We start from the raw sequence: 27,997 nt of genomic DNA, 5'->3' as shown, positions 1-27,997 counted from the left end.
ATGGTTCACGGTTTCCAACCTCCCTTGTTCCCCTGCCAGGAGACAGAGGTCGCTGTTCCATCTGTGCAAGTCCAGTTCAGACGAGCCTGCAGAGTCTGGCGGGAAGCCCGAGCGGCTCTGGAGAGAACAGCCGCCAGGAACCGACAAATGGCGGACCGCCATCGAACACCGGCCCCTGAATACAAGATGGGTCAACAGGTCTGGTTATCATCCCGGGACCTTCCCCTCCAGACAGAATCTCGGAAGATGGCTCCCAGATACATCGGTCCATACATCATTGACCGTATTATCAACCCCAGTGCCGTCCGTCTAAAGCTCCCCGCAGCACTTAAGGTACACCCTGTCTTTCATGTGTCACTTCTAAAACCAGTGGTTGAGAGTCCTCTGCACCCTCCAGCCGATCCCCCTCCACCCCCTGCCTCATCGATGGTCACCCGGTATACACGGTGAGATGCATTTTGGACGTCCGCAGGCGGGGCCGTGGGTATCAGTACCTCGTCGACTGGGAGGGGTACGGTCCCGAGGAGCGCTCTTGGATTTCCAAGTTGCTGCTCTTAGACCCTCAGTTATTGTCCGATTTTTATGAAAGGTTCCATGACAAGCCTGGTAGGACGCCAGGTGGCGTCCGCTAGGGGGAGGGTACTGTTATGGTCTGGGGTGTGTTTGAATTATGCTTGTTGACTTGTCTTCTCCTTTTTTTCCTGTCTCTTGTGTTTACCTGCAGTGTTGGAGGGTGGTGGAGGAGGAGCTAACCACTTCTCACAAGGGCAGCGAGGCACACCTGGTATCAATCCTCACCTGATTCACCTCCCCATAAAACCGGCTCTGACTTCACTCCTGTGCCAGATAATTCCGTCAAATCGGTAGAGCCTGTGAAATTCTCCTGTGGAACTGCTCGTGGGAATTTTGTCGCAAACAAGTTGAGCATTAACCCTAACCTCGCCTTTTTTCTGTTTGTACTCCAGCTCTGCACCTCGCTGCCCTTCGTGTTTTGTTTTTCCTGTGGACCTGCCTCCTGCCACCAGCCGCCTGCAGTAGCGGACACCTTTTGTTCAATTGTGTACTGGATAAACCTTTTGTTAAATAAACTCGACCACCTACAGCCTCTTGCGTTTGGGTCCTCCTCTGTTCTCCAGGCCGCAACACAACTGTTGTCATGGTAGCGTGAGTGTGCTGGCCTCGACACACCCCCTGGAAGAAGTGGATGTGTGTTTACCTGTGTCTCACTTGCATATAAAGGGACCAGGCACAGGGTTTTGGCAGGGTTATTGAACTGCTATGGTGCTTCATCCTTATGGTATTTTGACCAAAGCATGTCACAGACATGTTCATTAGGACACCAGGGAACTATTTTAACTTAGAGAAATAGGGTATAATATGGGACCTTTAAATGTTGTACTTTAGTGGCACATTAGTCATTGACTACCAACAGAGACACAAAGGAAAATTGGACACCAAATAAAATCTACACCTTCTTAAGTCTTTAATATCTTTAGAATATGTTGACTGCCACTCTGACTCCACTTGCCTTGGAGTTCTCCTCAGTTGAAACAGGAGGACAAAGAAGAAAGTAGACCCCATCAGTGTCAGAGCTGTGGGAAATGTTTCCGTTGGATTTGCAGTATGAGAAGACACAAAGTCACCCACGACGCAGAGAAACTCCATCACTGCGAGCTGTGTGGCAGCAGTTTCAGCCAACTGTACAATCTTCACCCGTATACTCACCCGGAAGAGACGGCGTACCGCTGTGACCAGTGCGGGGAGGATTTCAGCGAGCAGAGCTCCTACAGAAAACACCTGCGTGACCACAATGGACCATACCAGTGTGTCCAGTGTGAAAAGACTTTCACGTATTTCAGTATATACAAGATACACATGCGGGTCCACACCAAAGAGAAGCCATACTCCTGTGACCAGTGTGGGAGGAGCTTCTCCCAGCTCGGGAACTACAAGTCACATCTAGTAGCCTGTCGCCTCGTTCCACAAGGAACGTGGCTTTGTGGACCTTTGACGTTAGTTAGATAAAGGGTTCCGCAGACACTTTGATGTCATTGATAGAGGGATTGGAAGACATGTACATGTACATATTTCCTTTGACAGTGGGAGTGAAAGACAGTTATGGGCAGCTTGTACGGTTTTGGTCGCATCAAGGTGAGCTGTGAGGGCTACAACCACCCCAATGATGCCTACATCCTGAAGGGCTCCTGTGGACTGGAGTGCTCCCTGGAACTGACTGAAGACGTATTAGATGTAGCCTCATCTGTACCTTTCCTGATGAACTCACATGATGATTGTTGTTTTTATCTAAATTAACTTGTTTAGTTGCATACTTCTAGTCTAATTTTGATTAATATTGATAACAACTGTTAGAATGACAATAGGAGGAGGTCATGCACATATAGATTTCTGTGTAAATCTCACTTTGTTGTTGTTCTGAGCAGACCAGTGCTGAATACCATTACGTGTGACAGATAGTTCAACTGTTCTTTATGTTTAAGTTTCATCACTCGAACCGTTGTGAATTTATCCAAAGAATTGGGGTGAGGTAGCAAAGGCTGACCTTAAAGTGGACATATTATACCCTATTTCTCCAAGTTAAAATAGTTCCCTGGTGTCCTAATGAACATGTCAGTGACATGCTTTGGTCAAAATACCATAAGGATGAAGCATCATAGCAGTTCAATAACTCTGCTAAACCCGCCCCTTTCAGAACGCTCGGTTTTCGTGCATGGTCCCTTTATATGCAAATGAGACACAGGCAAACACACACCCACTTCTTCCAGGGGGTTTCTGATTTGTCCTCTTTACAGCGCTTTACAGCTCTATTCGTCAAATGCTCTGTAAAACACTGTGCTCCACTGTGCAGCCACCAACAGCACACTTGTCCCTCCGCGTTGACATAATACCGCTCTTCCTCCCTCGCCTGCACTCTCGCAGGGACAAGGTGGAGCTCTCCAAGTAAACGTACTGGTGGGGCGGTAACATTCGCGGTGAAATGCGCATGCTGCCGTCATAAGTGCAGGGAATTCAACATGGAGTGTTTTATCTCCTATACTTACACTAAGCGGGACCACAAAAACATGACTGAGTATTCTTTTTCCACACTTTGGCGACTGGTAGGGCCTCCAGAGTCCCAAATATAAGTATTGAAATGGTTAAAAAGTTGATTTTGCATAATATGTCCCCTTTAACTCAAATGAATCTATCCTTATTAACTGAATATGTGCCCCAAACGTTTAAAATAGCAGTTATTAAACCCCTTCTCAAAAAAGCGACCCAGATATTTTAGCTAATTACCGACCTATATCTAATCTTCCCTTTGTTTCTAAAATCTTAGAAAAGGCAGTTGCTAATCAATTATGTGAATATTTGCGCATTAATGGCCTGTTTGAAGATTTTCAGTCAGGTTTTAGATTAAACCATAGCACAGAAACAGTACTAGTTAAAGTTAGTAATGATCTTCAATTGGCTTCAGATAATGGTCTAGTTTCTTTACTTGTCCTGTTAGATCTTAGTGCTGCTTTTGACACCATTGATCATGATATTCTACTGCAGAGATTGGAGCAGACTCTTGGGATCACAGGTGCTGCCCTCTGCTGGTTTAAATCATACTTATCTGATAGATTCCAGTTTGTTCATGTTAATGATAAAACCTCACTACAAACAAAAGTTAATTGTGGAGTTCCACAAGGCTCAGTGCTTGGGCCTATACTTTTTACCTTATATATGCTTCCTCTAGGGAACATTATTAGAAAGCACAACATACACTTTCATTGTTATGTAGATGACACACAGCTATATCTATCGATGAGGCCGGATGAAATAAATCAGGTTGTTCAACTCCAGGAATGTCTCAGAGACATTAAGTCCTGGATGACCTGTAACTTTCTACTTTTAAACTTTTATACTCGGCCCTAAACACCTCAGAGAAAAACTTTCTGATCACATTGTCACTTTAGATGACATCACCCTGGCTTCCAGTTCCACTGTGAGGAACCTTGGAGTTACTTTTGACCAGGAAATGCCATTTGATTCACACATAAAACTCATTTCCAGAACAGCCTTCTTCCACCTGAGGAACATTATGAACATTAGAAACATTCTGTCTTTACAGGATGCTGAAAAACTAGTTCATGCTTTTGTTACATCTAGATTAGATTACTGTAACTCCTTATTATCAGGATGTTCCAACAAGTCTGTTAGAACCCTTCAGTTAATTCAAAATGCTGCAGCACGAGTTCTGACAGGAACTATAAAGAGAGACCATATAACTCCAGTGTTTGCTTCTCTACACTGGCTCCCCGTACAGTTTAGAATTCAATTTAAAATCCTCCTCCTCACGTACAAAGCACTTAATGGTCAGGCCCCTTCATACTTGAAAGACCTAGTCTTACCTTATCACCCTAACAGACCACTTAGGTCACAAAATACAGGTTTACTTGTGGTTCCCAGAGTCTGTAAGAGTAGAATGGGAGGCAGAGCCTTTAGTTACCAGGCTCCTCCTCTCCTGTGGAACCAGCTCCCAATGACAGTTCTGGAGGCGGAGCCTCTCTCTGTATTTACAGTTAGACTTAAAACTTAACTTTTTGATAAAGCTTATAGTTAGAGCTGGTTCAGGGAAACCTAGACCAGCTCTTAGTTCTGCTGCTATAGACCTAGACTGCTGAGGGATTTTCCTGTGGTGCACGCACATTCACTCTCTCACCCTCAGGGTATGAATATGACTTTTTATATGTCATTAACCTTGTCTCTTTCTCTCCCTAGTTTGTGTCCTTCCTTCCTTCCCTCTCTCTCTCTCTGTATTCTCATCTTGCAGGTTGCAGGATCCAGATCCAGTTTTCGAGGCTATCCATATCATACATATCATCACCATTATTATTGTGCTATAATTAAAAAGTCAATATCATTAACTGTATAAACTTGTAACTTGACACAGTTGTTGTGTATCTGCTCCTGGTCTCTCTCTCTCTTCTGTCTCTACCTCATCTCCCTCTTGTCCTTTCTCTCCCCCCATTTTCTGTCCCCCACCTCTCCACTGTCCCCCATTTTTCCTTTCACCCCAACCGGTCGAGGCAGATGACTGCACATCTCTGAGCCTGGTTCTGTCAGAGATTTCTTCTTCTGTTAAGAGGGAGTTTTTTCTCTCCACTGATGCCTAGTGTTTGCTCATTGTGTGAACTGTTGGGGTTCTCTGCTCTCCTTGATGTTGTCTATGTACAGAGACCCGAGATAATGTATGTTATGATTTGGTGCTATACAAATAAAATTGAACTGAATTGAATTGGTATCCGCAAATCTTTGCCAATTCCAGATGTAACATTTATTCTTGGGAATGTGTGGAAAAATGATGGTGAAGTGTTGCCTCATGTTGCTGTTCCAGTCAAGCCTTTAGTCCATGAGTGCACACAACAACACCCTGATGTTTTTCCTGTTACGCTTGCTATGGCAGCGCGTTCTAGCTCCTCTGATGGGAAAGAGCGCTTGTCTTCTCCTGTTGATTTAAATTCTTCTGATTCATCCTGTGATTTGTCTGATTCTTTTCTTGTTGCCCGAGATTATTTTAAGAAGACACCTCCAGTGGGTACGGAAAGTTTTCAGACCCCTTTAAATGTTTCACTCTTTGTTAAATCAAAAACGTTCATGTTATTTCTCATTAATGTACACTCAGCACCACATCTTGACAGAAAGAAAACAGAAATGTAGAAATGGCAGAGTGGCCCCACAGAAGCCTCTCCTCACTGCAAGACATATGAAAGCCCGCATAGTTTGCCAAAAAACACATGAAGGACTCCCAGACTATGAGAAATAAGATTCTCTGGTCTGATGAGACCAAGATTGAACTTTTTGGCGTTAATTCTCAGTGGTATGTGTGGAGAAAACCAGGCATTGCTCATCACCTGCCCAATACAATCCCAACAGTGAAACATGGTGGTGGCAGCATCATGCTATGGGGGTGTTTTTCAGCTGCAGGGACAGGATGACTGGTTGCAATTGAAGGAAAGATGAATGTGGCCAAGTACAGAGATATCCTGGAAGAAAACCTCTTCCAGAGTGCTCAGGACCTCAGACTGGGCCGAAGGTTCATCTTCCAACAAGACAATGACCCAAAGCACACAGCTAAAATAACAAAGGAGTGGCTTCAGAACAACTCTGTGACCATTCTTGACTGGCCCAACCAGAGACCTGACCTAAACCAATTGAGCATCTCTGGAGAGACCTGAACATGGCTGTCCACCAACGTTCACCATCCAACCTGACAGAACTGGAGAGGATCTGCAAGGAAGAATGGCAGAGGATCCTTAAATCCAGGTGTGAAAAACTTGTTACATCATTTCCAAGAAGACTCATGGCTGTACTCGCTCAAAAGGAGCTTCTACTCAATACTGAGCAAAGGCTCTGAATACTTATGACCATGTGATATTTCACTTTTTCTTTTTTAATACGTTTGCAAAAATGTCTACATTTCTGTTTTTGTTCTGTCAAGATGTGGTGCTGAGTGTACATTAATGAGAAATAACATGAACTTTTTTGATTTCAGAAAATGGCTGCAATGAAAGAAAGAGTGAAACATTTAAAGGGGTCTGAATACTTTCCATACCCACTGTAACTCTCCTACCAGTGCTCTCTGTGCTGGGTCTGAGATTGAGCAACGAGACTGAGAAAGTGAGTAACAAGACTGCGCCTTTCTCGTGAGAAGCTAACTGATGCTCAGAAAGTTGATGTGTCCCTGGCATCATTGTTTCAGCTTGCCTCATCGGATGTTGATCTGGACAAGGAGCCGCAGTGCTTATTTTTCCGAGATGGCATCTTGATGTGGAAGTGGAGACCTTATAATGTTCCAGACGAGTGTAACTCTTTTTGAGCGTGGTTGATGGTTTGGCCAGTCACTTGGGTATTTCTAAAACACTCAATCGCATTAGTCAGCCTTTTTTTGGCCAAGCCTTAAACAGGATGTGGTTCGCTTCTGTGAAACATGTCATGTTTGTCAGTTTCCGCCCGCTCCCCTATACCCAATTCCAGTCATAGGCCAGCCCTTTGATCATGTCATTGCTGATATTGTTGGTCCGCTTGTGCGCTCGGGGGGTATCAGTATCTATTAACAATGATGTGTGCTGCTACCCGTTTCCCAGAGGCTGTGCCTCTGAGGACGATTTCAGCCAGGGTGGTGCTGAGGGAGCTACTCAAATTCTTTTCCTTGTTCAGTCTGCCTAAGATTGTCCAGACTGACCGTGGGTCGAACTTTGTATCTTGTGTGGTCACCCACGTGCTGAAACAGCTTTGTATACAGCACAACGTGTCCAGCGCATATCATCGTGAAAGCCAGGGTGCACTGGAGCGTTATCACGCGTATCATCATGCGTGCTTATTGCTTGGAGTCTGGTAAAGCGTGGGTTGATGCTGTTCCCTGGTTACTGTTTGCTTGTCGAGAGGTGACACAGGAGTCACTTGGGTTTAGTCCCGCTGATCTTGTTTTTGCACACGCTCCACAAGGTCCTTTAGCCATCCTGAAGGATCAGTTTTTAAGTGACTCTCCTGCAAGGGACATCCTAAATTATGTTTCAGACTTCCGCTCTCGTCTGCACCGGGCTCATGACCTGGCTCGAGAGATTCTCGAGCGAGCCCAAGGTAAAATGAAGGCGTGGTACGACCGTAAAGCTGTTGTCCGCCACTTTGAAGTGGTTGACCAAATACTTGTGCTTCTTCCCATTCCTGGATCTGCTTTGCAAGCTCGATATTCTGGTCCATACGAGGTAAAGCACAAAGTTTCTGATCGCGATTATGTAATTTTGCCACTCCCGACCGGCGCCAGCAGAGGTGTCTGTGTCATCTCTCTCTCTCTCTGTCTCTCTGGCATGTCTCCACACCAACTGAAGCGCCTGCCATTTTCCTGCTTTTGTTATGTGTTCACGTTGATGATTGTTTCAAATTCCCTGTTCAATATTATTTTGTAAATAAATACCCCTAGACACATGCTCTTTTTGACTCTGGTCATGGTTGTGTTGCAGTTAGGGTACCTGGTTGTAACAGTCGTCCAAAATGTGACAAAAAACTCATAGTTTAGTATGTCGTCCAAAATGAGACAAAAAAGTCACAGTTTAGTATGTCGTCCAAAATTAGACAAAAAAGTCATACTTTAATATGTCGTCCAAAATGAGACAAAAAAGTCATACTTTAATATGTCTGAGCTGAGGTAAGGCACAGTGGATTATGGGTGAAGAGACAATCCTGTCGCTTTCTGGTCTGATCTCGCTCGAGAAGGTAATCAGTGTCTTTTGGAACGATGGTGAAAACTGAGAGGCAGTGATAATATCTTGATGTCATCTAAGGTAATCTCATTGCTGCTGGCTGAGCCTTTAAAAATGACGTGTCCTGAAAAGTTGATATTTTATATCAACTTCATATAAATCTGGGAATTAGCAGGTGGATGATTGAAAATGGCTGAAAATGAAGAAGCTTTACCTTTCATGCTTTCATAAACCAATGCCAGGTAATAGTTGATAGGCGCAAAGTCAGTGGAGAACTTGTGCAGGTGGCCGAGGTGTTTATGGTGAACAGTAAGGGGGACAGCACAGGTCCCTGTGGTGCTCCTACGTCACTATAGCTAACAGCCTCTCTCTAACCATTGACAGCTCCTCAGTTTCCCCCTCCCCTCAGGTAAAGAGTCTGGGTGTCATCCTCGACAGCACACTCCTTTCACTCACACATCAACATCACTACCCGCACTGCTTATTTTCATCTCCGTAACATCAACAGACTCCGCCCCTCCCTCACCCCCCACTCCACCGCCGTCCTTGTTCACAGCCTCGTCACCTCCGGTCTTGATTACTGCAATTCTCTCCTCTTCGGCGACCCTCAAAACTCTCTCCATAAACTCCAACTGGTCCAAAACTCAGCCGCCCGAAAGACCCCCTCAAACCACCACATCACCCCCGTCCTCCAGCACCTCCACTGGCTCCCTGTAAAACTCCTCCTGTACACATACATGGCCATCCACAACCTTGCCCCTCCCTACCTGTCTGATCTCCTGCACGTCATCTCCCCCACTCGTTCCCTCAGATCCTCCTCCTCCATCCACCTCTCTGTGCCCCCTGCCCACCTCAGCACTATGGGAGGCAGAGCCTTCAGCCACTCTGCTCCTCCTCTGCTCTGGAACACACTACCACCCGACCTCTGTAACTGTGACTCTCTACACCTCTTCAAATCAAGACTCAAAACTCACCTGTTCTGGACCGCCTACTCCCTCTAACCTCCCTGCTTTTACCGTCACTACCCTATTTTATTTGTGTTGATTTTATGTGTTTTTTGGTTTTATCTAATTGTGTGATTTTAACTCATTTTGTTTGTAAAGTGTCCTTGAGTGACCTGAAAGGCGCTTTTAAATTAAATGTATTATTATTATTATTACAGCTCATTAGGGCGGTGTATGTTCATCGCACAGCTGGCAACAAATAATAAAACAGCACCAACACAATGTTTCCCTGTGTTCTCTGTATGATTCTGATCTACTTTGTGTTCGTGGAGATCAGGACGTGCGGCTCAGGGTGGAAAATCTCCAAACACTTTCTTATGGACCAATCACAGACAGACAGACAGACAGACCAACAGAGACAGACAGACAGAGAGACAGACAGACACACACACACACACAAGGGATGAGAACATGCAAACTCCATGCAGAAAGTTGTGACCGGGGATCAAACCCAGGTGACCCTGGCTTTCACCTGTCAGCTGGGATTGGCACCAGCAAAAGGGTAAGTGAGCGAGTGAGTGAGTGAATTGACTATTGTCATCTTATCATGGATTGTAGCATCTGTTTTAGATTTTCTTGGTGAGCAGGGAAGAATGTGTGCGTTTAATGATGCAACAGCAAATCATTTCATACTTTTATTATATACATACATATATATCACAAGAAAACACAGTAAATATTCACTTTACTGTCACACACTATAAAACATTGAAGGTCATTGTTGTGTTTTTGTTAGTGACATGAAACGTATGTTACGCTGTAACAGAACTGTTCCTCACAAGTTCCTGTGCAGAACCTCTGCAACAGAACATGACCCCGTCTGAAGCTCCTCCCCCTCCTGTTTGGTTCAGATCTAACATTAACATGACTTTTATAAACATGTTACATGTGATGAAAATGTGATTGGGAGACAAAGTCTCACTAATACCCAGAAATAATAGAAGAAGCCACTGACGAGGAGGATGTTCACCTCCACATCTTCTATCTTCTCTTGGTTCCTCCGAAACCTGGTGACCAATCAGAGACGTTGAGATGTCAGAGCACTGTTATCACACGCTCACATGTCATTCTGAGTCAGTTTATCCTTTAGTCCAGTAAAGGTCCAGTAAATTCATCTGAGCTGATCAACATGAATCAGTGTTTGTTTGCCTCATAAATGTCTCTATGTTCTGGTTTCTCACCTGGGGTTATTGTTCCTGACCTTTTAACCCCAGGTTAAAGTGGCAGAAATCCTGACACATTGGACTTATAAGAAGAAGAAGGTGAAGGACAACCAACATCTGAAAACTCCATCAAACCTGATTTCACACAATATTCCCCTCGTCACAATCACGTGTTTGAGACGCAGATGTGACCCCGACTCTCTGAAGGTCGTGTCCTGTAAACGTGGCTTTAGCCAACGTGCTAACATACCTGAAGCAGTCCGTGTCCCAGAGGAGGAGGAGGAGGAGGAGGAGGAGGAGGAGTGTGTAGGTCGAGTATTTGTGTTGTAGTTGTAATTGTTCCCATGGTTCCTGTAAAACACACACAAACACACATAAATGTTGAAGTGTGTGAGTGAAATGAAAGAAGACATATCCTCATCCCTTCACTGACCTCTGACGACCAAACAGATATCCCAGCAGCCCTCCTGTCCCCATGCCAGTCCAGAACCCTCCACCTGTGCCAGTGTTAGCTCGGCCTCCTGGGAACTGTTGGCCATGAGTGTAGTCACTATGGAAACCGTAGCCTGGGTTTGCCCCAGCATGTCCTGAACAGAAAGAGGAAAAGTTTGTCAAGTGGAGAAGGTCTAGGACTTACTGTTGCCGACTAAATCCTTCTCCAGTAACAACAGTACCTGTGAAGTCGGGCTTGAATCCTGGGGGTGGAGGTCCTGCGGCGGAGCCATGGTTATTGCCTCCGGGGTAACCAGTCTGTCCTCCATCCTGCCCCCACTGGGCCATGTTTCCACTGAGGAACAGCTTATAGACGCAATAGGCTACGAGCAGAAGCACGCCGACCACCAGCAGGCCTCCTAAATCCCCACTGTGAGACGGGTGCGAGCTGTGATGACTGTGGTGCTGCTGCTGCTGCTGCTGCTGCTGCTGGTGATTGTTTCCTGAGAAACCGCTGAAGAAGCTGGAGGCAAAGCCCCCGAGATCTGAGACAGGCAGACAGAGAAAGATACTTTCTAAATATGTCCCCGATGTTTGATGAAAAAGATGAAGCCTCATTAATCTGACATCCCACCTCCAAATCCCTTGAATCCTCCTTGGGAGCCCCATCCGTTTCCCTGTGTCCTCTTCCGTCCGTCTTCAGTCAGTTCCAGGGAGTACTCCAGTCCACAGGAGCCCTTCAGGATGTAGGCATCATTGGGGTGGCTGTAACCCTCACAGCTCACCTCGATGCGACCAAAACGGTACGAGTTGCCCATATCAGTCTTGCACTCCCACTGTCAAAGGAAATATGTAACCGTTTTACACTTTTTCCTCCAGTACATACAGTGCCTATCATAAGTATTCCCCCCCCTTGGATGATTTACCCTTTTATTGCTTTTTTCACACAAAAACGTATAGGAAAAAACTCTTTAATGTCAAAGTGAAAACAGATTTCTACAAAGTAAAAACAAAATTATATAAAGAAATATAATTGTTTGCATAATTGTTCACCCCCTTTTTAATTTAATGGTCTAATTCAATAGAGGTCCATCCAATTTAGTCTCACAATTAGTGAAATGGGGATCACCTGAGCAGAGCCGGATTAAATAAATGGACTATACTAGGCAGACTGTATTTTTTGGGCCCCCCTCCGTCGATGTTATTTCTGAATTGAAATCTGAAACTTACCAAAGTTACTAATAAAAGTGAATTCACATTTTACATAGTGTAGTCTTTGGTTAAGAGTTGGTTCTTTGTATGCCAAAATTAGTCATGTGTCGTATATTAAACAGTCTATCAGACTATTTTTTGATTTTTATTACCGTATTTATACGTTACTACAAGGCTCTATTAAACGCTATTAAATTATCCTTATCTTATCCATTGCGAGTGTCATTGTTAAGGCAGTAGTACCAGTAAATCACCAATAGGTGTCAGCATTGCTACGTAAACAGAGCAAATAAGATACATGTTGTAAGCTATTGCATTTTGCCTAAAATCTTAATTAAATGTGTTGATTAAATTGAATAGTTTATAAGATTTGCAGTAAGAGAAACTGCTGTCGTGGTAAAGAGGTTTATTTTCATGGACAAGCATCACCTCTCTTCCAATTTCTGGTATTCAACACTCAGCAGCTCAGCTCCTGGTCTGGACTGTTCAGCAGTTTTCTCCCCTGGTCTGGATGTTTCTCTGGATGGTGAACTGTGCAGTGTTGATTTTGGAAGCCAATTTAGATTTAGTCTTAGTTTTAGTCTTTTGGACAAACACACTTATTAGTTTTAGTCACGTTTTAGTCATTTCTATATGTGATAGTTTTAGTCCAATTTTAGTCGACGAAAACTCAAAAAAGTTTTAGTCAGTTTTAGGTTTAAAAAAAAAAAAAAAAAAGAAGTATAGTCTTTTAACAAATCCATTTAGGTCAATAAGTATTGGAGATTACTGTTGGGCAGAATCCTCAATCTCCATATTTCAACTTTTCAACAGTTTTTTCCATGAATTAATGCCGACTTCATCATACAACAGTGTCACACATAAGATTGACATGAAATTTCCTCCACCGGTGGTGCGCCATGACCGACTCCAGATCGGCTTGGAAGGGCTCGGGGTGAAGGTGGTTTACAGCGAACCCCCACCCGGCCCTCGCCGCAGACATGTGCACTCGCTGCGGCTTCTCCTGCCCGACTGCCCCCAGCGTGACCGTTGATCGGAGCAGACTGTCCTCAGAACGCCCTGACAGCGTTGCGTCATCAGGACGAGGAGCGCAAATCGTCTTGAAGCGCAGACCAAGTCATTTTTAGGTTTTGATTGTCCCTCTGTCTGGGCCCCCTGCCAATCGGGCCCTAGGCACGTGCCTAGTTAGCCTTTGCGTTAATCCGGCTCCGCACCTGAGTGGTGTGGGTGTGTCTCAAGTGATTGAGGTATAAAACACCTGTGTCTGAAGTACAGTTGTCACGATACCAAAATGAGTAACCATGATACTATACCAGACAAAGTATTGCGGTTCCGGGTAGTATCGTGATACTGCGGCCTTTTTGGATTATTATTATTTTTATGAACTGCAATGTAATTTGTAAGTTATAAATACTTATTAATTACTTTGTAATGTTGTTTGGTGAATGAAGGGAGTATTGAGATGAAAGGATCAGTCAGTAAAAATCTGGACAGTTGTAAAACTGTTTTCGGCCCCGTATCAGTGGAGTACGGACGTAAGTATCGACTGAGTACTGGTGAAGCAGTCGTGAATCACTAAAACGGAGGAGCCGGAGCAAGGAGCTAACGGAGCCGTTGAAGGACTAAAGGAAGTGCCGCAGCCGTGAGGAAGGCTGTGAAGATTGTATAAGGAATACAGATCTCTTCTGGGTGAAGAGCTAAACCGTTAAGCCACTAACAGTGCTACGGAAGAACCTCACAGACTGTGACATTGTGACGTCGACAGCTAGGGGCGTGGACATTCGTGTGCCATTCATGGACGAGTTGTTTGCAGAGAAAGAACTGAATCCTTTGAACAAGTCATTGGCAACGAACCACACCTTTTGAAAAAGCCAAATCCTTTGAACATTTCCAATTTTCAAAGGAGCTCGAGTCAGGAGTTCAAAGAAGTAAAATGGCAGACGACAAGCCAGATCTGAAAAACCTACAGCGGAGACGGTCAAATGCGCAGCGGAACCTGACAACGCGTATTAACCGCATTAATGTCTACACTGGCAATCTAAGTAAAGATGAATTGTCGGAAGAGTTATGGTGCTTTCGTCGATGCCTGCAATGAATATATCGAGGAACTGGGACAGGTAGACCCAACGGACGACAACTGTGAACTGAGCAATGCCCTAGCAAAGAGGGACGCCATTGTAAAAAGGCACCAAGAGACTATGGAAATACTGTGGTTCAAGGATGCTAAGCCGGATGTAGACGCCCTTGTGACACAGTTCAATTCGGCTTTCGATCAGGTTGAGGCACTCGGGGGAGAAAATATACTGCTGTGGAGTCAGAAAGAGGCCAAAAGAAGACAACTGGATCGAAAACTGAATCGAAAGACTCAGAGAGGCCGTATATGCTTGGAAAGGCTATTGGCCATACGGAAAAGAGAAATGGACACTCCTTAAAGATAAAAAGGAGGTACTGATGTATGAGTGGGCATGCCACGGGGATAACGAACGGGGAAATGGGCAAATCCGACCAGTAACCCATGCTAATACCATCCCACCTGTTCACACCCACTCGGCTATTGTTTCTCCGCCTGTTGACAGGCGGAGTATTGGATGTGTTACCAGCCCTCCTCCACAACCTAACCGCCGACCTAATGTCAATTTTGCTTGACCTCCAACCCTCACTAGTATACCAGCACTTCACACTACTCCCGTCCACTTCAGCACTGGGACGAAGGAGCACTGTGCCCCCCAGCAACTTCGGTACAGTCACAGAAGGAGACAGCACTCAGTGGGCCCAACCCAAAGCAAAGATCACACCAATAAGCTTGCCTAAGTTCTCCGAGAACAGGAGGGACTATTGGCACCGGAAGGCTGATTGGGAGAGTATCCAGGCGCAAGCGGGTCCCACAGAGTCCTTTGAAGTGGAGCAGAAGAAACTGAAGGGTCAAGTGACAGAGTTACAGGAAGTAACGGAAGTCAGTGTCAAGAAGGTAGAGAAGCAGAGTAAACTGAGGCCCGAGATGCCTGAGCTCAGCAGGGAGCTGAGCTCTGAAAAGACCCAAACTGCAGAGCTGCAGGAGACCTTGGTGCAAAGTCAGGAGAAACTCACTAAGCTTCAGTCTGACTTCTATCAGAAATAGTCAGAAGAAGAAGAAGAGTCTGCTCTGCATCAAGATCTCAAGGCACCAGACGAAAAGCTGAGCTGAGCACAGGAGGACTTGGCTGCTAACCACACCAGCCAACTCCTGCTAACCACACCACTGCTAACTCCAAACCAGACAGGTTTGGAGGCTCAGACAAATTAACTGAAGAGAAGCCACAGCTCATTGGAACCAGAGCTCACTAAACAAGAGCAGAAGCACCTGGTGATACTGTCTTTAGAGAGCAGACTTTCTGAGAAAATGCTAACACAGTGGCTTGCGCATGTCAGCAGCCTCAAAAAATATGCCTTCCCTGGAAACCATTTCGAGAAGGTCTTATTGTTCCTGAAAGGCCAAAAGTCATTACTCACAAGAGTAGAGCTTTTGAAGTTCAGCGAGCCAATCCCCATTTACACTTCTGAGAGACTCCCTTCTGGAAAGGGTAACCAGAACAAGTACGGTGGGTACAACTCGACTGTCTTTCTGAAGGTTTATTCCACATACACAGTTAAACAGCAGTTGGACAGCAGTCAGTTAGTAGTTAGACAGTTAGTAATTAGTTAGTTAGCTACTAACTACATTTAGTTAGGAGTTTGTTTGTTAGTTAGTTAGTTAGACAGTTAGTAGTTAGTTAGACAGCAGTTCGTTGGCTATTAACTAGAGCTAGTTAGAAATCCTCTCCTGACATCTCTGTGAAGGATGGTGGAGGGACAGTTCTCCATCTCTTTGCCTTTCTTACTCTGTCCACTGAAAACCGGACAACTTTGGCACGTCCTCACTTTCACGTCTCGTACTACGCCTTACACATCAGGATGGGCCTCCACAACTCGACCGAGCCTAAACTGGCCTCTCAGTGCATTCTGGTCAGCCAACCACACTAAGTCTCCCACTGTGACATTCTTTGCGGGTGCGTGCCAATTCTGTCGAACAAAGAGGCCCGGGCCCGCCAGCTGGCTCTACCGCTTCCAGAACTTGTCGACCTCAATCTGGACCGCTCTCAGTCGCACAATGGGGCAAGTTAGGTATTCGAACCCTCGAGAGTCCCCGCTAGGCCCAGCACAGCCAAGCAGAAGTGAGTTGGGAGTGATGACTCCTACGGTCTTATCTTGAACCTGGACTCTCGCGCCGATTGGTCTTTCGTTTGACAGATTAGCTGCAAGGTAAAGGAGAGTCTGGAACTCCAGTGCTGCCAAATCTGGACAGTGAGTGTGTTTGTAACTGTAAGCCGTGCGTGCGTCTGGGCGAGACAGAACTTTAGCTTGATGTTTGTTTTGAAACTAATTTCTATCGAAGCGGAGCTGTCTTCATCGAGTTCGTTCTTGTCGGCAGAAACGCGCGAACAGCCAATCAGCTAACAGACGGGCGGACCCAACGTGCGGAAACAGCCTATCTTATCCCCGGACGTCACCAGTAACAAGCAAACAGCCAATCATTCAGCAGCTGTGTTGTTCAGTTGCAGTAGTTGCAATGTGGGTTTGTTTACAATGGAGTAGCATGCAGTGAAAAGCCAGGAGGAGAGTAGAGGCGGCCGCAATGTAGCAAAAACTGGCACCGGTAGTATAGTAATCCACGGTAGTACCGTCGTGTAGAATTTCTAGTATAGTAGGAACCGTTACGATTTGGCACCACAGGGTACCATGGGTATCGTGCACCTCTAGTCTGAAGGGTCCAGAGACTGGTTGATCAGTATTCCTGGCTACCATTACACCATGAAGACAGAAGAACACTCCAAGCAACTCGGAAAGGGTTATTGAAAAGTACAATTCAGGGAATGAATACCAAAACATTTCCAAGACATTGAACATTCCCCGGAGTTCAGTGAAATCAATCATCAAGAAATGGAAGGAATATGGCAGAATGAATCTGCCTAGATCAGGCTGCCCTCGTAAACTGAGTGACCGTGCAAGTAGGCGACTAGTGAAAGAAGCCACCAAGACCCCTATGACTACTCTGAAGGAGTTACAAGCTTCAGCTGCTGAGATGGGAGAGACTGTGCATATAGCAACTGCTGCCTGGTCTTCACCTGTCAAAGCTTTATGGGAGAGTGGCACTGTTGAAGAAAATTCATTAGATCTCGACTAGAGTTCGCCAAAAGGCATGCGGAAGACTCCATGGTCAAGTGGAAGAAGATTCTTTGGTCTGATGAGACTAAAATTGAGCTTTTTGGCCATCAGACAAGACGTTATATGTGGCGGATAACAAACACTGCACATCACCAAAAACACACCATCCCCACTGTGAAGCATGGTGGTGGCAGCATCATGCTGTGGGGATGTTTCTCTGCAGCCGGCCCTGGAAGGCTTGTAAAGATAGAAGGCAGAATGAATGCTGCAAAATACACCGAAATCCTGGGGGACAATCTTATTCAGTCTGCAAGAGAACTACAGCTTAGAAGATTTATTTTCCAGCAAGACAATGATCCAAAGCATACTGCAAAAGCTACACAGGAGTGGTTTAACTTTATAGAAATCTGTTTTCACTTTGACATTAAGAGTACGAGTTTCTTCCAATACATTTTTGTGTGGACAAAAAACAAATTTTATTGACCATGATTGATTTATGAAAGCAATGAAAGGGTAAAACTAGTGATGTGATGTTCCGTATCGAGGCTTCGAAGCGTGTGCCGAGTAGGGGAGGGGGCGTTTCCGCGATGCGCGTATCGAGGCTTGCTTCATTTAGGGGAGGAGCCAAAAATGATGACGTCCGAAGCCTTGCTGCCCGGCTGTACCATGTGATTGCTTCGTGAAGTGGTTCAGATTTTGCCGCAAGGTTTTACAGCTATATAGACCCCTCAGGCTCCATTCAAAATGTGGGTTTTTGAAGGAGAGTTGCAGTCAGTTGAGAGTTTGGAGACTATGGATACTAGAGTTTTGATAGTGTTTATATAGTTTGGAGAGTTTAGGGAGGGAGGGGGAGGGAGAGAGAGAGAGAGATTTAGGAGAGTGAGGAGAGTAGGATAGGTGATATAGGATGGAGCCAGCGAGGCTCATCATTGTCCAAGTTACACAAGCATAATCTGTGCCCTTTTCCTAGTTCCACAAGCACTTTCACTGTCCTCTGCCTGATTACGCCCATGCCATTTTCAGAAAAACATTGCACAACCTGCCATATTATGATATTACCATTTTGGGAAGATTTAAACACACAGAATACGTTCAAAAAATGTATCAAACATACATGAACAGAAATTATTTGGTCATACATTTTTTGTAATTCATAGTCATTTCTAACGGACACAAAAATTCAATGCATCACACATTATGTGGTTCAGATACAGCTGCCTGTGATTATACACTTGGCCAGTAGGTGGTTTCGTGTGCACATGAAGCTTCGAGAAATTAACCCCTTCTCGAACCAATTGGCTCAAGTGGTTCAATGCCTCATGAGGCTTCATCTCACCATCACTAGGTAAAACATCCAAAAGGGGCGAAGACTTATGATAGGCACTGTATCTCCCATCCCTCTATCAAAGCCATCAAAGTGCCCACGGTACCCTTTATCTAACTAACATCAAAGGTCCACAAAGCCACGTTCCTTTCCTTGCAAGAATATTTAATCAAAGGCATTAACTACTTTAACTGTTCACAAATTGCGCTGTAACAAATAATCCTGCATTAATAATTTAAACTAACCTTAAACTAAATTAACTCAATACTCCTACAGTAGTATTTTGGTGGAATCAACCTTTAAAACTTGGAGAGAGGGACTGACTCACAAGCTCCTCCCCCTCCTCCTTATAGAAATAAGAAAATAGATTAAAGTGCAATGAATTACAAAAAAAAATGAATATAATCAAAAATAAAAATATGTGCAATATGTCAAAAATGGAAGACAATTGGGATGCAAACATGTGTCACTATCAGCAGAGAGTTTAACAGATTGATTGTTTTATAACCAGTGGAACCTCCTGCAGCTTGAATCAACAGACGTAAATATTACTCTCCACATGCTTCATTGCAGTGTCCTCACCTGTACATCCACTCCATCCCAACCTTTGTTCTGACACTGCACCACCTCTGGGACAAAGGTGTGGCAGCCCGCTGTGCCACCAACGCACTGGAGCTGAGGAATCGGTTGGGAGCGTCTCCCCCGGGTGAAGCGACCCTTGTACAGAGTCAACACCTGGACGTCCCGCAGCAGCACACTCTCTGCAGGAGGGAGAGGAGAAAAAAGGTTTGCTGCTCTCTCAATAAATTGTTTAGTCCACATAATTTAAAAAAATGTTCATCAGTGTTCCCCAAACCTCGAAACAATCATGTTCAATTTTACATGCATTTACATACATACACAATACTTTTAACTATTGTGTAACACAAGGGCGTAGAATTGGGCAGGGACCCTAGGGACACGTCCCTACCAATATTCAGCTGGTTGGAGCGGACGAGAGGCAGTGCATGTGATCTGCAACTGTCGACATGTTCGACATTTGTTCTTCATGGGTCGCGTCAGCTAGACGGATTTTAATATCAGTGGTGTCATTTACATTTGTGTTTGTGTTTGTGTCTGTGAGTGTGTGCGTACGTGCGTGCGTGCGTGCACGTGTGTGTGTGCTGTATAGAATTTGAAGGATGTCAAAGAAAAGAAAAGTGGATATAAGAGACTTCTTAAGGAGTCAAAGTGTAAGTTACTTCAGGCTCAACAATACAGATATTGAATAAAAGAGAATACTTAATGCCAAAGAGATACACTTTTTTTTTTTTTGAAATTATCTTTTTATTCAGAAAGGCAAGTTTCCATCACATACAATAAATACAGCTGTAGTCATTCAAGGTCAAAGGAAAGGATGGATTCAGAAAATCCTGATGAATTTGTCCATATTGCCCTTCTGGAATTTACTTTTACGGACCATTACTTATCTAGTTGAGAACAATAAACTCACAAAACAAAACTGGGGAGCGCACCATCTCAAAGAAACAAAACATCACTTAAAAAAAGGTCAATTTCACACAAAGCACAAATACAGTCAGATGAAATCAGATCTGATTGGTTTCACATACTCAGTCCATTTGGACCACATCTTATAAAATTTGTCTTTTTCAACTTTGAGAGAAAAGGAGATCTTCTCCATAATATAAATCCCATAGACAATTTCAATCCAATCATCAATGGTGGGTGGTTCTACTTTTAACCATTTCCTCGTAACGGATTTCTTACTGGCTGCCAACAGTATAGCCAGCAATTTTTTGTCTCTGTTGTTCCATGTTTCCAACAACAGATCGCCCAAATACATAGTTTCACATTTAAACGGAATATTTACACTAAATACATTTTTAATATGTTTGTGGATCTCTACCCAGTAAGATCTTATTACCTGACAGTCCCAAAAAATATGAAAATGATTAGCTCCATTCGACCCACAGTGTCTCCAACAAGCATCCCCCTTGCCCTGATGTCTTCTCTGAATAGGTGTAATAAAAAATCTTGTGGTGTTTTTCCAGCAGAATTCCCGCCACGTGTTTGACCCGGTCGAGACCCATTGTAGCTGGCATATATTCTCCCAGCTCTCCTGTGTGATCGTTACATTTACTTCTTTTTCCCATTTCTTTTTAATGTAATCTGTATTCTCCTGTTTAGCTAATTGTATGGCATTATATAACTTGGAGATAATTTTATTGCCTGATCTGGGTTTAGTTAATGATAAAAATACCTCCATGAGCCCTGACTCACCTCTTCCTAACACCTCTTTAAGATTTTTGTTAAAATAATGTCTCACTTGTAGATATCTAAAGAAATCATCCCTTCCTAGTCCATGATCTTTCTGTAGGTCTTCAAAACTCCGAAATGTCCCTTTGTGGACAAATGAGTAATAGGTAGTTAAACCTTTTGAAATCCATATCTTAAATCTGGCATCAATTCTATTTGGTGCAAAGTCTGAATCATAGGCACACCACCTCATCATTTTAGATGCTTCTCCTAATCTACAAATTTTTACTATTTCCTGCCAGGGTTTCAGAAAGCTGCCAGTTATGGAGTCTTCTGGAATTTCCTGTCCTACTTGTAATCTGTTATCACATAGTAGGGCTGTTATTGGGATTCCCTTTATTACCGTGCCTTCTATTTCCTTCCATGCTGCAGAGTATGTTGGTGAACACAGACAAACTAAAGGTCTCATTTGGGCTGCAAGATAATATTCCTGTAAGCAGGGAAGGCCCATTCCACCTTTTTCTTTTCTTAATTGCAGCGTCTTAAATTTAATTCTGGCCTTTTTCCCTTGCCATAGATACCTCGCTATTATTCTGTCCCATTCTAAGAACTGCTTAGATGGAATTTTGACTGGCAAACACTGAAAAAGGTACAGCATGCGTGGAAGAATATTCATCCTGATTGATTCTATCCGGGAGCTTAAACTGAAAAAGGGAATAACATTCCATCTACGTATGTCAGACTTTATTCTCGAACTTAATGGGCCGTAATTGATATCATACAATCTCGAGAAGTCTCTGGGCAGTGAGACCCCCAAATATTTGATGGACTTAGCATCCCATTTCCAATCATACCTGATCTTAATTGAAGATGGAGGGTCATAATTAAATGTTAACACTTGAGTTTTGTTGATATTAATTTTATAACCAGAAATGAAACCAAATTCCTCTAGCAATTTCATCAGATTTGGGAGTGTCCGTGTAGGTTGTGATAAACTTATCAATAAATCGTCAGCAAATAGAGCCAGTTTTTGCTCTCCTGAAGTCATCGTCACCCCCTTTATATCGGATCTCTGCCTAATCAATTGACTCATGGGTTCTATAAACAAGGCAAAGAGGAGTGGCGACGCACAACACCCCTGTCTTGTTCCTCTTTCCAGAATGAATGAATCGGTTAGATCTCCATTGATTTTAATTCTAGCTGTTGGTTTATTGTATAATGCTGCAAATGTATCAATTATAGTTGTATGGAAGCCGAATTTTGAAAGTACCTTATATAAGAATGACCACCTCACTGAATCGAATGCTTTCTCTGCGTCCAAACTCAATATCAGTGTCTCCAATCTTTTTTGTGTGACTTGTCTCATAACGTGTAGTGTTCTTCTGATGTTATCTTGGGTCTGCCTTTGTCTTACAAAGCCAGTCTGGTCCTTGTGTATTAATACTGGTAATATCAGTTCTATTCTTTTAGACAATATGGATGTGAATAATTTATAATCATTATTCAGAAGACTTATAGGACGATAATTCCCACATTCTGATTTATCTTTCCCCTCCTTAGGAATCACTGAAATCGTCGCCTCCTTCCATGAGGGGGGGATGTTTTTGTTTTCCAAAACCCAATTGAACGTTTTTAATAATGTTGGAATTAGTTGATCTTGCATTGTTTTGTACCATTCTGTGGGAAAACCATCTGTCCCAGGAGACTTCCCCCCTTTCATCTTCCTGATTGCTAATTGAATTTCTTCTTTTGTTATTTTAGATATTAACTTTTCATTTTGATCATCAGTGATCTTCGGGAGATTTATCTGAGCCAGAAAGGTATCAATCTGGTTGTCGTTGCTTGCCTGAGGTTGGGAATATAATGTTTTATAGTAATTTCGAAAGCACTGCTTGATTTTCTCCGGACTAGTTTCTATGTTGTTTGTTGCTGAGTTTTTTATTTTATGTATAGTTCTATCTGCTTGTTGTTTCTTTAACCTATATGAGAGAAGTTTCAGTGATTTTCCACCCACCTCATAGTATTGTTGCTTTGTAAAGAGAAGCTTTTTTTGAATTTCCTGAGTATTTATCTCATCTATTTCCTTTTTTAGTTTTTTAATCTTACATTTGTCGTCAGTTTTGAGAGACTTTGCATGTTCTTTCTGTAATCTCTTCAAGTCTTCTTCTAAGTTTTTAAGTTTTTGTTCCTTAATTTTCTTCTCATATGAGCAGATGGCTATTATTTTACCCCTAATCACCGCCTTCAAAGCATCCCAGAGGATAGGTGGAGTCACTTCATCATTATCGTTATTCTCCAAATACAACTGAATTTCACCTATCAACTTATCCTTAATAATTTGGTTATTCAGAATGTTTGAGTTCAGTCTCCAGAGAGTGGACTTCTTCTTATTATTATTTAGATGGAGTGACATATAAACGGGACCATGGTCCGAAATGGTACTGGGTCCTATTTCAGTTATCCACCATAAAAATATCTCCTTTAAGCATGAAAAAGTAATCGATTCGTGAGTAGACGTTGTGAGCGTGTGAGTAATGGGAATAGTCTCGGCTTGTCGGGTTTAACTCTCTCCATACGGCCACAATCCCCACCTCATGCAACCAAGTGTTTAATCTTCTGCTATTGGCGTTTGCGTCAGATTTCCCGTGTGACGAGTCAACTTTCGGATTTAATCGGATGTTAAAATCTCCTCCACATATTAAAATCCCTTGACTTTTTGTTGTCATTAGATCAACTATATGTTTGTAGAAAAACCAGCCACTACCCGGAGGAACATACACGTTAAGGAGACTTATCACTATTCCTTCTATTTTACCTGTAACCATAACAAATCTGCCTTCGTTATCTTTGAGTTCTGATATGTGTTCGTAGTTTACAGCACTAGATATCAGAGTCGCCACCCCTCTCCGCTTCCCAGACACATGGGAAGAAAAGAAAACATGTTTAAATCCTGATTTATTCAATTTAGCATGTTCAGAGTCATTGAGGTGTGACTCCTGTAAGAAAGCCACTTGAATTTTATCTTTCTTTAATTTTGAAAGGATCTTCCCTCTCTTAACTGGATTGAGTACTCCATTTATATTAAATGAAGCTATTTTTAAAGACCTGTTTTGCATCTATGTGATTCCCCCGTCATCTTACTGAAAAACCTGGTGCGCTTCCCCCTCCCTGCAAGAACCGGCAGGGAATGAACAACTAACATATTGATAAACATCCCACTAAACACAATTTGTCCGTGTGACTCCCTATATAGGGGTCTATTAACCTGACCCTGTTGAGCCTTCCAAGGTGGCTCGAAGGGAAAAGTCTCCCTCCTCAGTCTGGAGGGAGAGGCCCTTACCTGCGACAGTCGCATACAGGAAAAAAGAAGAGAGAGAAAACAGAAAACAAAAAATCCAAGGACCCCGAAAGAGCCAGTCTATTCAATAGTGGATCTCCACCAATTTCATAGTTGACTCCGCCGTCCTCGAGCTGTGGGTTAAATCCTTTATGTCCCGGAGGGGGCCGGTGATGGTCTTCTGAAGGCTCGAAGCTTTTCCTTGTAGCTAGAATCCCGCCCGGTTGTGCCCTTCATCGCTCGTCTGTCCACTCTCCTCCAGGACAGTCGTTGCACCTGCTCAATAAGCGTCTCCGGAGGTCTGGTGGTTGTCACGGTGTAGCCTCTTCTTAGCAGGTCCTCTGATGCCTCCTCTATAGTATCGTAGGTTCTGGTTCCGTCGTCATGTCTCACACGCAGCCTGGCAGGGAAGAGCGTCTGGAACTGAACTTTGTTTTCCTTCAACACTTTGCGTATCTCTGTATATTCTCTCCGTTTTTTAAGTATTAGAGGTGGATAGTCGTGGTCCAGGTTTATGTGGTTTTCTTGCCAGGTGAACCCCTTCTTTTGCCATGCTTTGCATAGTAATGTCTCTTTGGTTTTAAAACTTAGAAACTTAATTATGATGGAGCGTGGCGGCGCATCCACCGGTGGCTGCGGTCCCGCGGACCGATGAGCCCTTTCAATCTGCAGGTCGGGCATGTCTTCAGTTAGTTCGAGACCCTCACGGAGTAAATTTTCCACAAATGAGACCATCGATGCTGATTCCTTCTCGGACCCCTCCGGCACCCCGTATATCCTTATGTTCTCGCGTCTGGAGCGACTCTCCAGATCCAGCAGCTTATCCTCCAGCTTGGTGTGCAGCTTTAGCATAGCCGTGATAACTTCCTCTGTATTTTGTATCCTCTCTTCTGCTTTCTCAATTCGCCCTTCCGCTTCGTCCAGTCTGGTATTCACCTTCCCAATTTCTTCTTTTATTGTCTCCAATTGTACTTTATTCTCTTGGCGAAACCCTCTTAGTTCACTGAGAATCAGTTCCAAGTCGGCCATTTCTCCGTACCTCACCGCGTTATTTGCCAGTTTAAGCCTGTTCGCTGCTAATGTTGCTACGTCCCGACTTTCTCACCCACCTGTCTTCGGACGTCGTTTATTTCTTAGTTAGTGGAGTTGTGGATTATATCCCCTGTCTTATCGTTGTTTTCGTGGAATGATTTATATGGTTTGTATGGGGAAATTTCTCTAATTACGCTGACTCAATCGGGAGCTCTCTCGCTATGCGGCCATCTTGACGGTGTTCCCACCGGAAGTCTCCGAGATACACTTTTTAAAAACTATTTTAATTCTTATTTTTATGTATTTGTGTACAAGTGAGCAACAGTTTAAAAACACAAATGAAGAAACTTTGTGGTGGAAATACAATAAAACCTCCTCACATTCGAGATGATCATGTGATTGTATAATTATAAAATATAATTAATTAATATTAAATAATATTAATATTGAGTAAAAGCCTTTTTGCTCAGGCGATAACTGAACCATCAAGCTTTATGATCATCGTATCCCTAATGTATGTGTTCATATGTTATGCATCAACATTTTTTTTGCCTAAATCATCTCCTCATGACGCCGGCCACCTATGGTAAAATCGCCTACATCCTCAGTTGATCAAATCATGTGATTTTACACCTTTAAGATAATGGCCTATGTCAAGTGTGTGAGTGAAGCGGATTTCTTTTTTGTGTTTCCTGAAAAACTTGAAAAAATGAGTTAGGCGATTATTTAAACAGGGTGACAATATTTTTGTAAGGTGACAGACAGCAGAGAGGCTGGAGGAGATGGAGAAGGAGTGGCCAGAGAAGGTAGAGGAAGAGAGACAGGAGGAGGTGGAGAAGGAGAGGCTGGAGCAGATGAAGAAGGAGAGGCTGGAGGAGATGGAGAAGGAGAGGCTGGAGGAGATGGAGAAGGAGAGGCTGGAGGAGATAGAGGAGGAGAGGCTGGAGGAGTTGGAGGAGGAGAAGCTGAAAGAGAGGCTGGACATTCACAGGTGAGGTTAAATAATGATGGATATGTTTGTCATGAGATTCAGCACTGTGACAAATGTTAGTGTGATGATGATCTGAATAGCAATACTTCACCTATGTGGCTTTAAAATCAGAGCTTTATATCAAATCTGGTGATCATGAGAGGCCTCATCATGTATTACTAGTGTGTATGCGTTTACAGTAGTTGCTACATGTATACAGTTGTCAAATTTATATTGTAGTTTATTCCTAAGGAAACTGATCCACCTGGAGAGAGCAGCAGGGAGAGTTGTTGATGGACAGTAGGCTATGTTAATTGACAGTATGATGCACAGTTGCACTACAGCCCTGCACTAAAGAGTAAAGATGAGAAGTCTTCAAAGTTGCCTCCTTGTCTTTCATGAGTTGCTTTAACCTATAACATCTGCATGACGTGAAATTATGATTGCTAATGTAAAAAAAACGTCAACTTTCAGGAGTTCTGCCTTGGAGCACTTTTGTGTCCCCACCAATCTCAAAATCAAACCTCCTCCCTTGATGTAACATCACTGATTTCTACCTTAAATTCTACAAAGCTTAGTGCGCATGTGTGACTGCTGAAGAGGGATTTACCACAACCTGGCAACCGAGAAGTTGTACTCGCAGGTGGCCTGTCACTGGGCCATTAAAAATAACAAGTGTATACGCCGTAAACACAGCATTAACTAATCAGCTCATTGGATCTAGTGAGGCCTTAATAACGCGATAAATGTCAGCAATGAAGAATAATGAAGAAAAAACCCTCAATACGCCATGAGCTCGAGGGTTTTTAAACAGGAAGTGTCAGCTCAAAATAACACCACAAACTGACGTTAACAGTAAAACTGAATTGAAACCAAAGAAGAAAACGTACCGTCATCCCAGCTGTGGACATGTCCCAGCAACACAAGCGGCAACAGCGCCACAACAAACCGCTTCATCTCCGTCTTAATCTTCTTCTTCCTTCCGTGACTTCAGCGCGACGATAACAGCGAGCTAACCGAGCTAACCGAGCTAACCGGACCTTCTGCTGCGTTATCTGTTTTCCTTCACGTCAACCAATGAGCGACGAGCACGACGGTCGGTACAGCCAATCACATCCCACAGAGCGGCTTCGACGCAAGAACGTGAAATCCAATGACGGGGCAGCTGCGACGGGAACCGGAAGTGCTTTTCTCGAACTTTCCAACGCAATGGAAGTTTTGCTCCTTTTATTATTGAAACCGTTAGGATTCTTCTTCTTCCTCTTCACCAAAGTGAATTGCGTTTTTGAGGCCCTGAACATGCCCCAAAACTCACCAATTTTTGCAACCGCATCAGGTCGGGACGGTCAAAAAACCTAGAAAGCCTAAGCTCTAAAACGAACAGGAAAGTCGCCATCTTGGATTGAATGTTAATTTTTTGGCGATTTTGCACCAATGGTATGTGAACAAACTTGTCCTAGAGCTTTCATGGGATAACCTTCAAACTTGGTGAGGTCACTGTGGACAAGTTGAGGATCGAAACTGATCAAAGGTTTTTTAAAATGTCACATGGCGTACGAGAAAGGGGGCGGCAAAGGGTGAAAATGTAAATTTTTCGCCACAGGCAACGAAACTCTTGAACCTTGCGATAGAAGGTCCCATCCCAACCAAATTTGCTAGGGTTGATGATGGACCATGGCTGAAGACGTCTATGCAAAAACTGTACATTTTGAAAACAGTGCCTCCTGGTGGTAACAGAAAATACAAAAAATTCATGATTTCGATAATAACTTTTACAGAGTTCATCGTATCAAACTCAAAATTGGTGAAAACACTCAAAACACATGGTAGATGATGCGTG

The 27,997-nt window shown here is 43.6% G+C and overlaps 1 protein-coding gene and 1 pseudogene across 1 annotated transcript; one reads left to right on the top strand and one right to left on the bottom strand.

Moving 5' to 3' along the window:
- On the top strand, window positions 1-4,606 carry LOC131466703 (uncharacterized; annotated as a pseudogene).
- Window positions 4,607-9,872: 5,266 nt separating this feature from the next.
- On the bottom strand, window positions 9,873-27,227 carry LOC131466648 (store-operated calcium entry-associated regulatory factor-like). The gene is made up of 7 exons (XM_058640044.1): window positions 27,048-27,227; window positions 19,145-19,323; window positions 11,480-11,681; window positions 11,088-11,390; window positions 10,847-11,000; window positions 10,664-10,764; window positions 9,873-10,257 (listed from the first exon to the last, which is right to left on the bottom strand). Exons 1-7 carry the CDS (start codon window positions 27,112-27,114, stop codon window positions 10,232-10,234), a joined length of 1,032 nt encoding a protein of 343 aa, XP_058496027.1. The 5' UTR covers window positions 27,115-27,227; the 3' UTR covers window positions 9,873-10,231.
- Window positions 27,228-27,997: the final 770 nt, after the last annotated feature.

This window comes from Solea solea, chromosome 10, assembly GCF_958295425.1.
Source record: "Solea solea chromosome 10, fSolSol10.1, whole genome shotgun sequence".
NCBI lineage: Eukaryota > Metazoa > Chordata > Actinopteri > Pleuronectiformes > Soleidae > Solea > Solea solea.
This window is presented reverse-complemented; position numbering and strand designations above follow the sequence as displayed.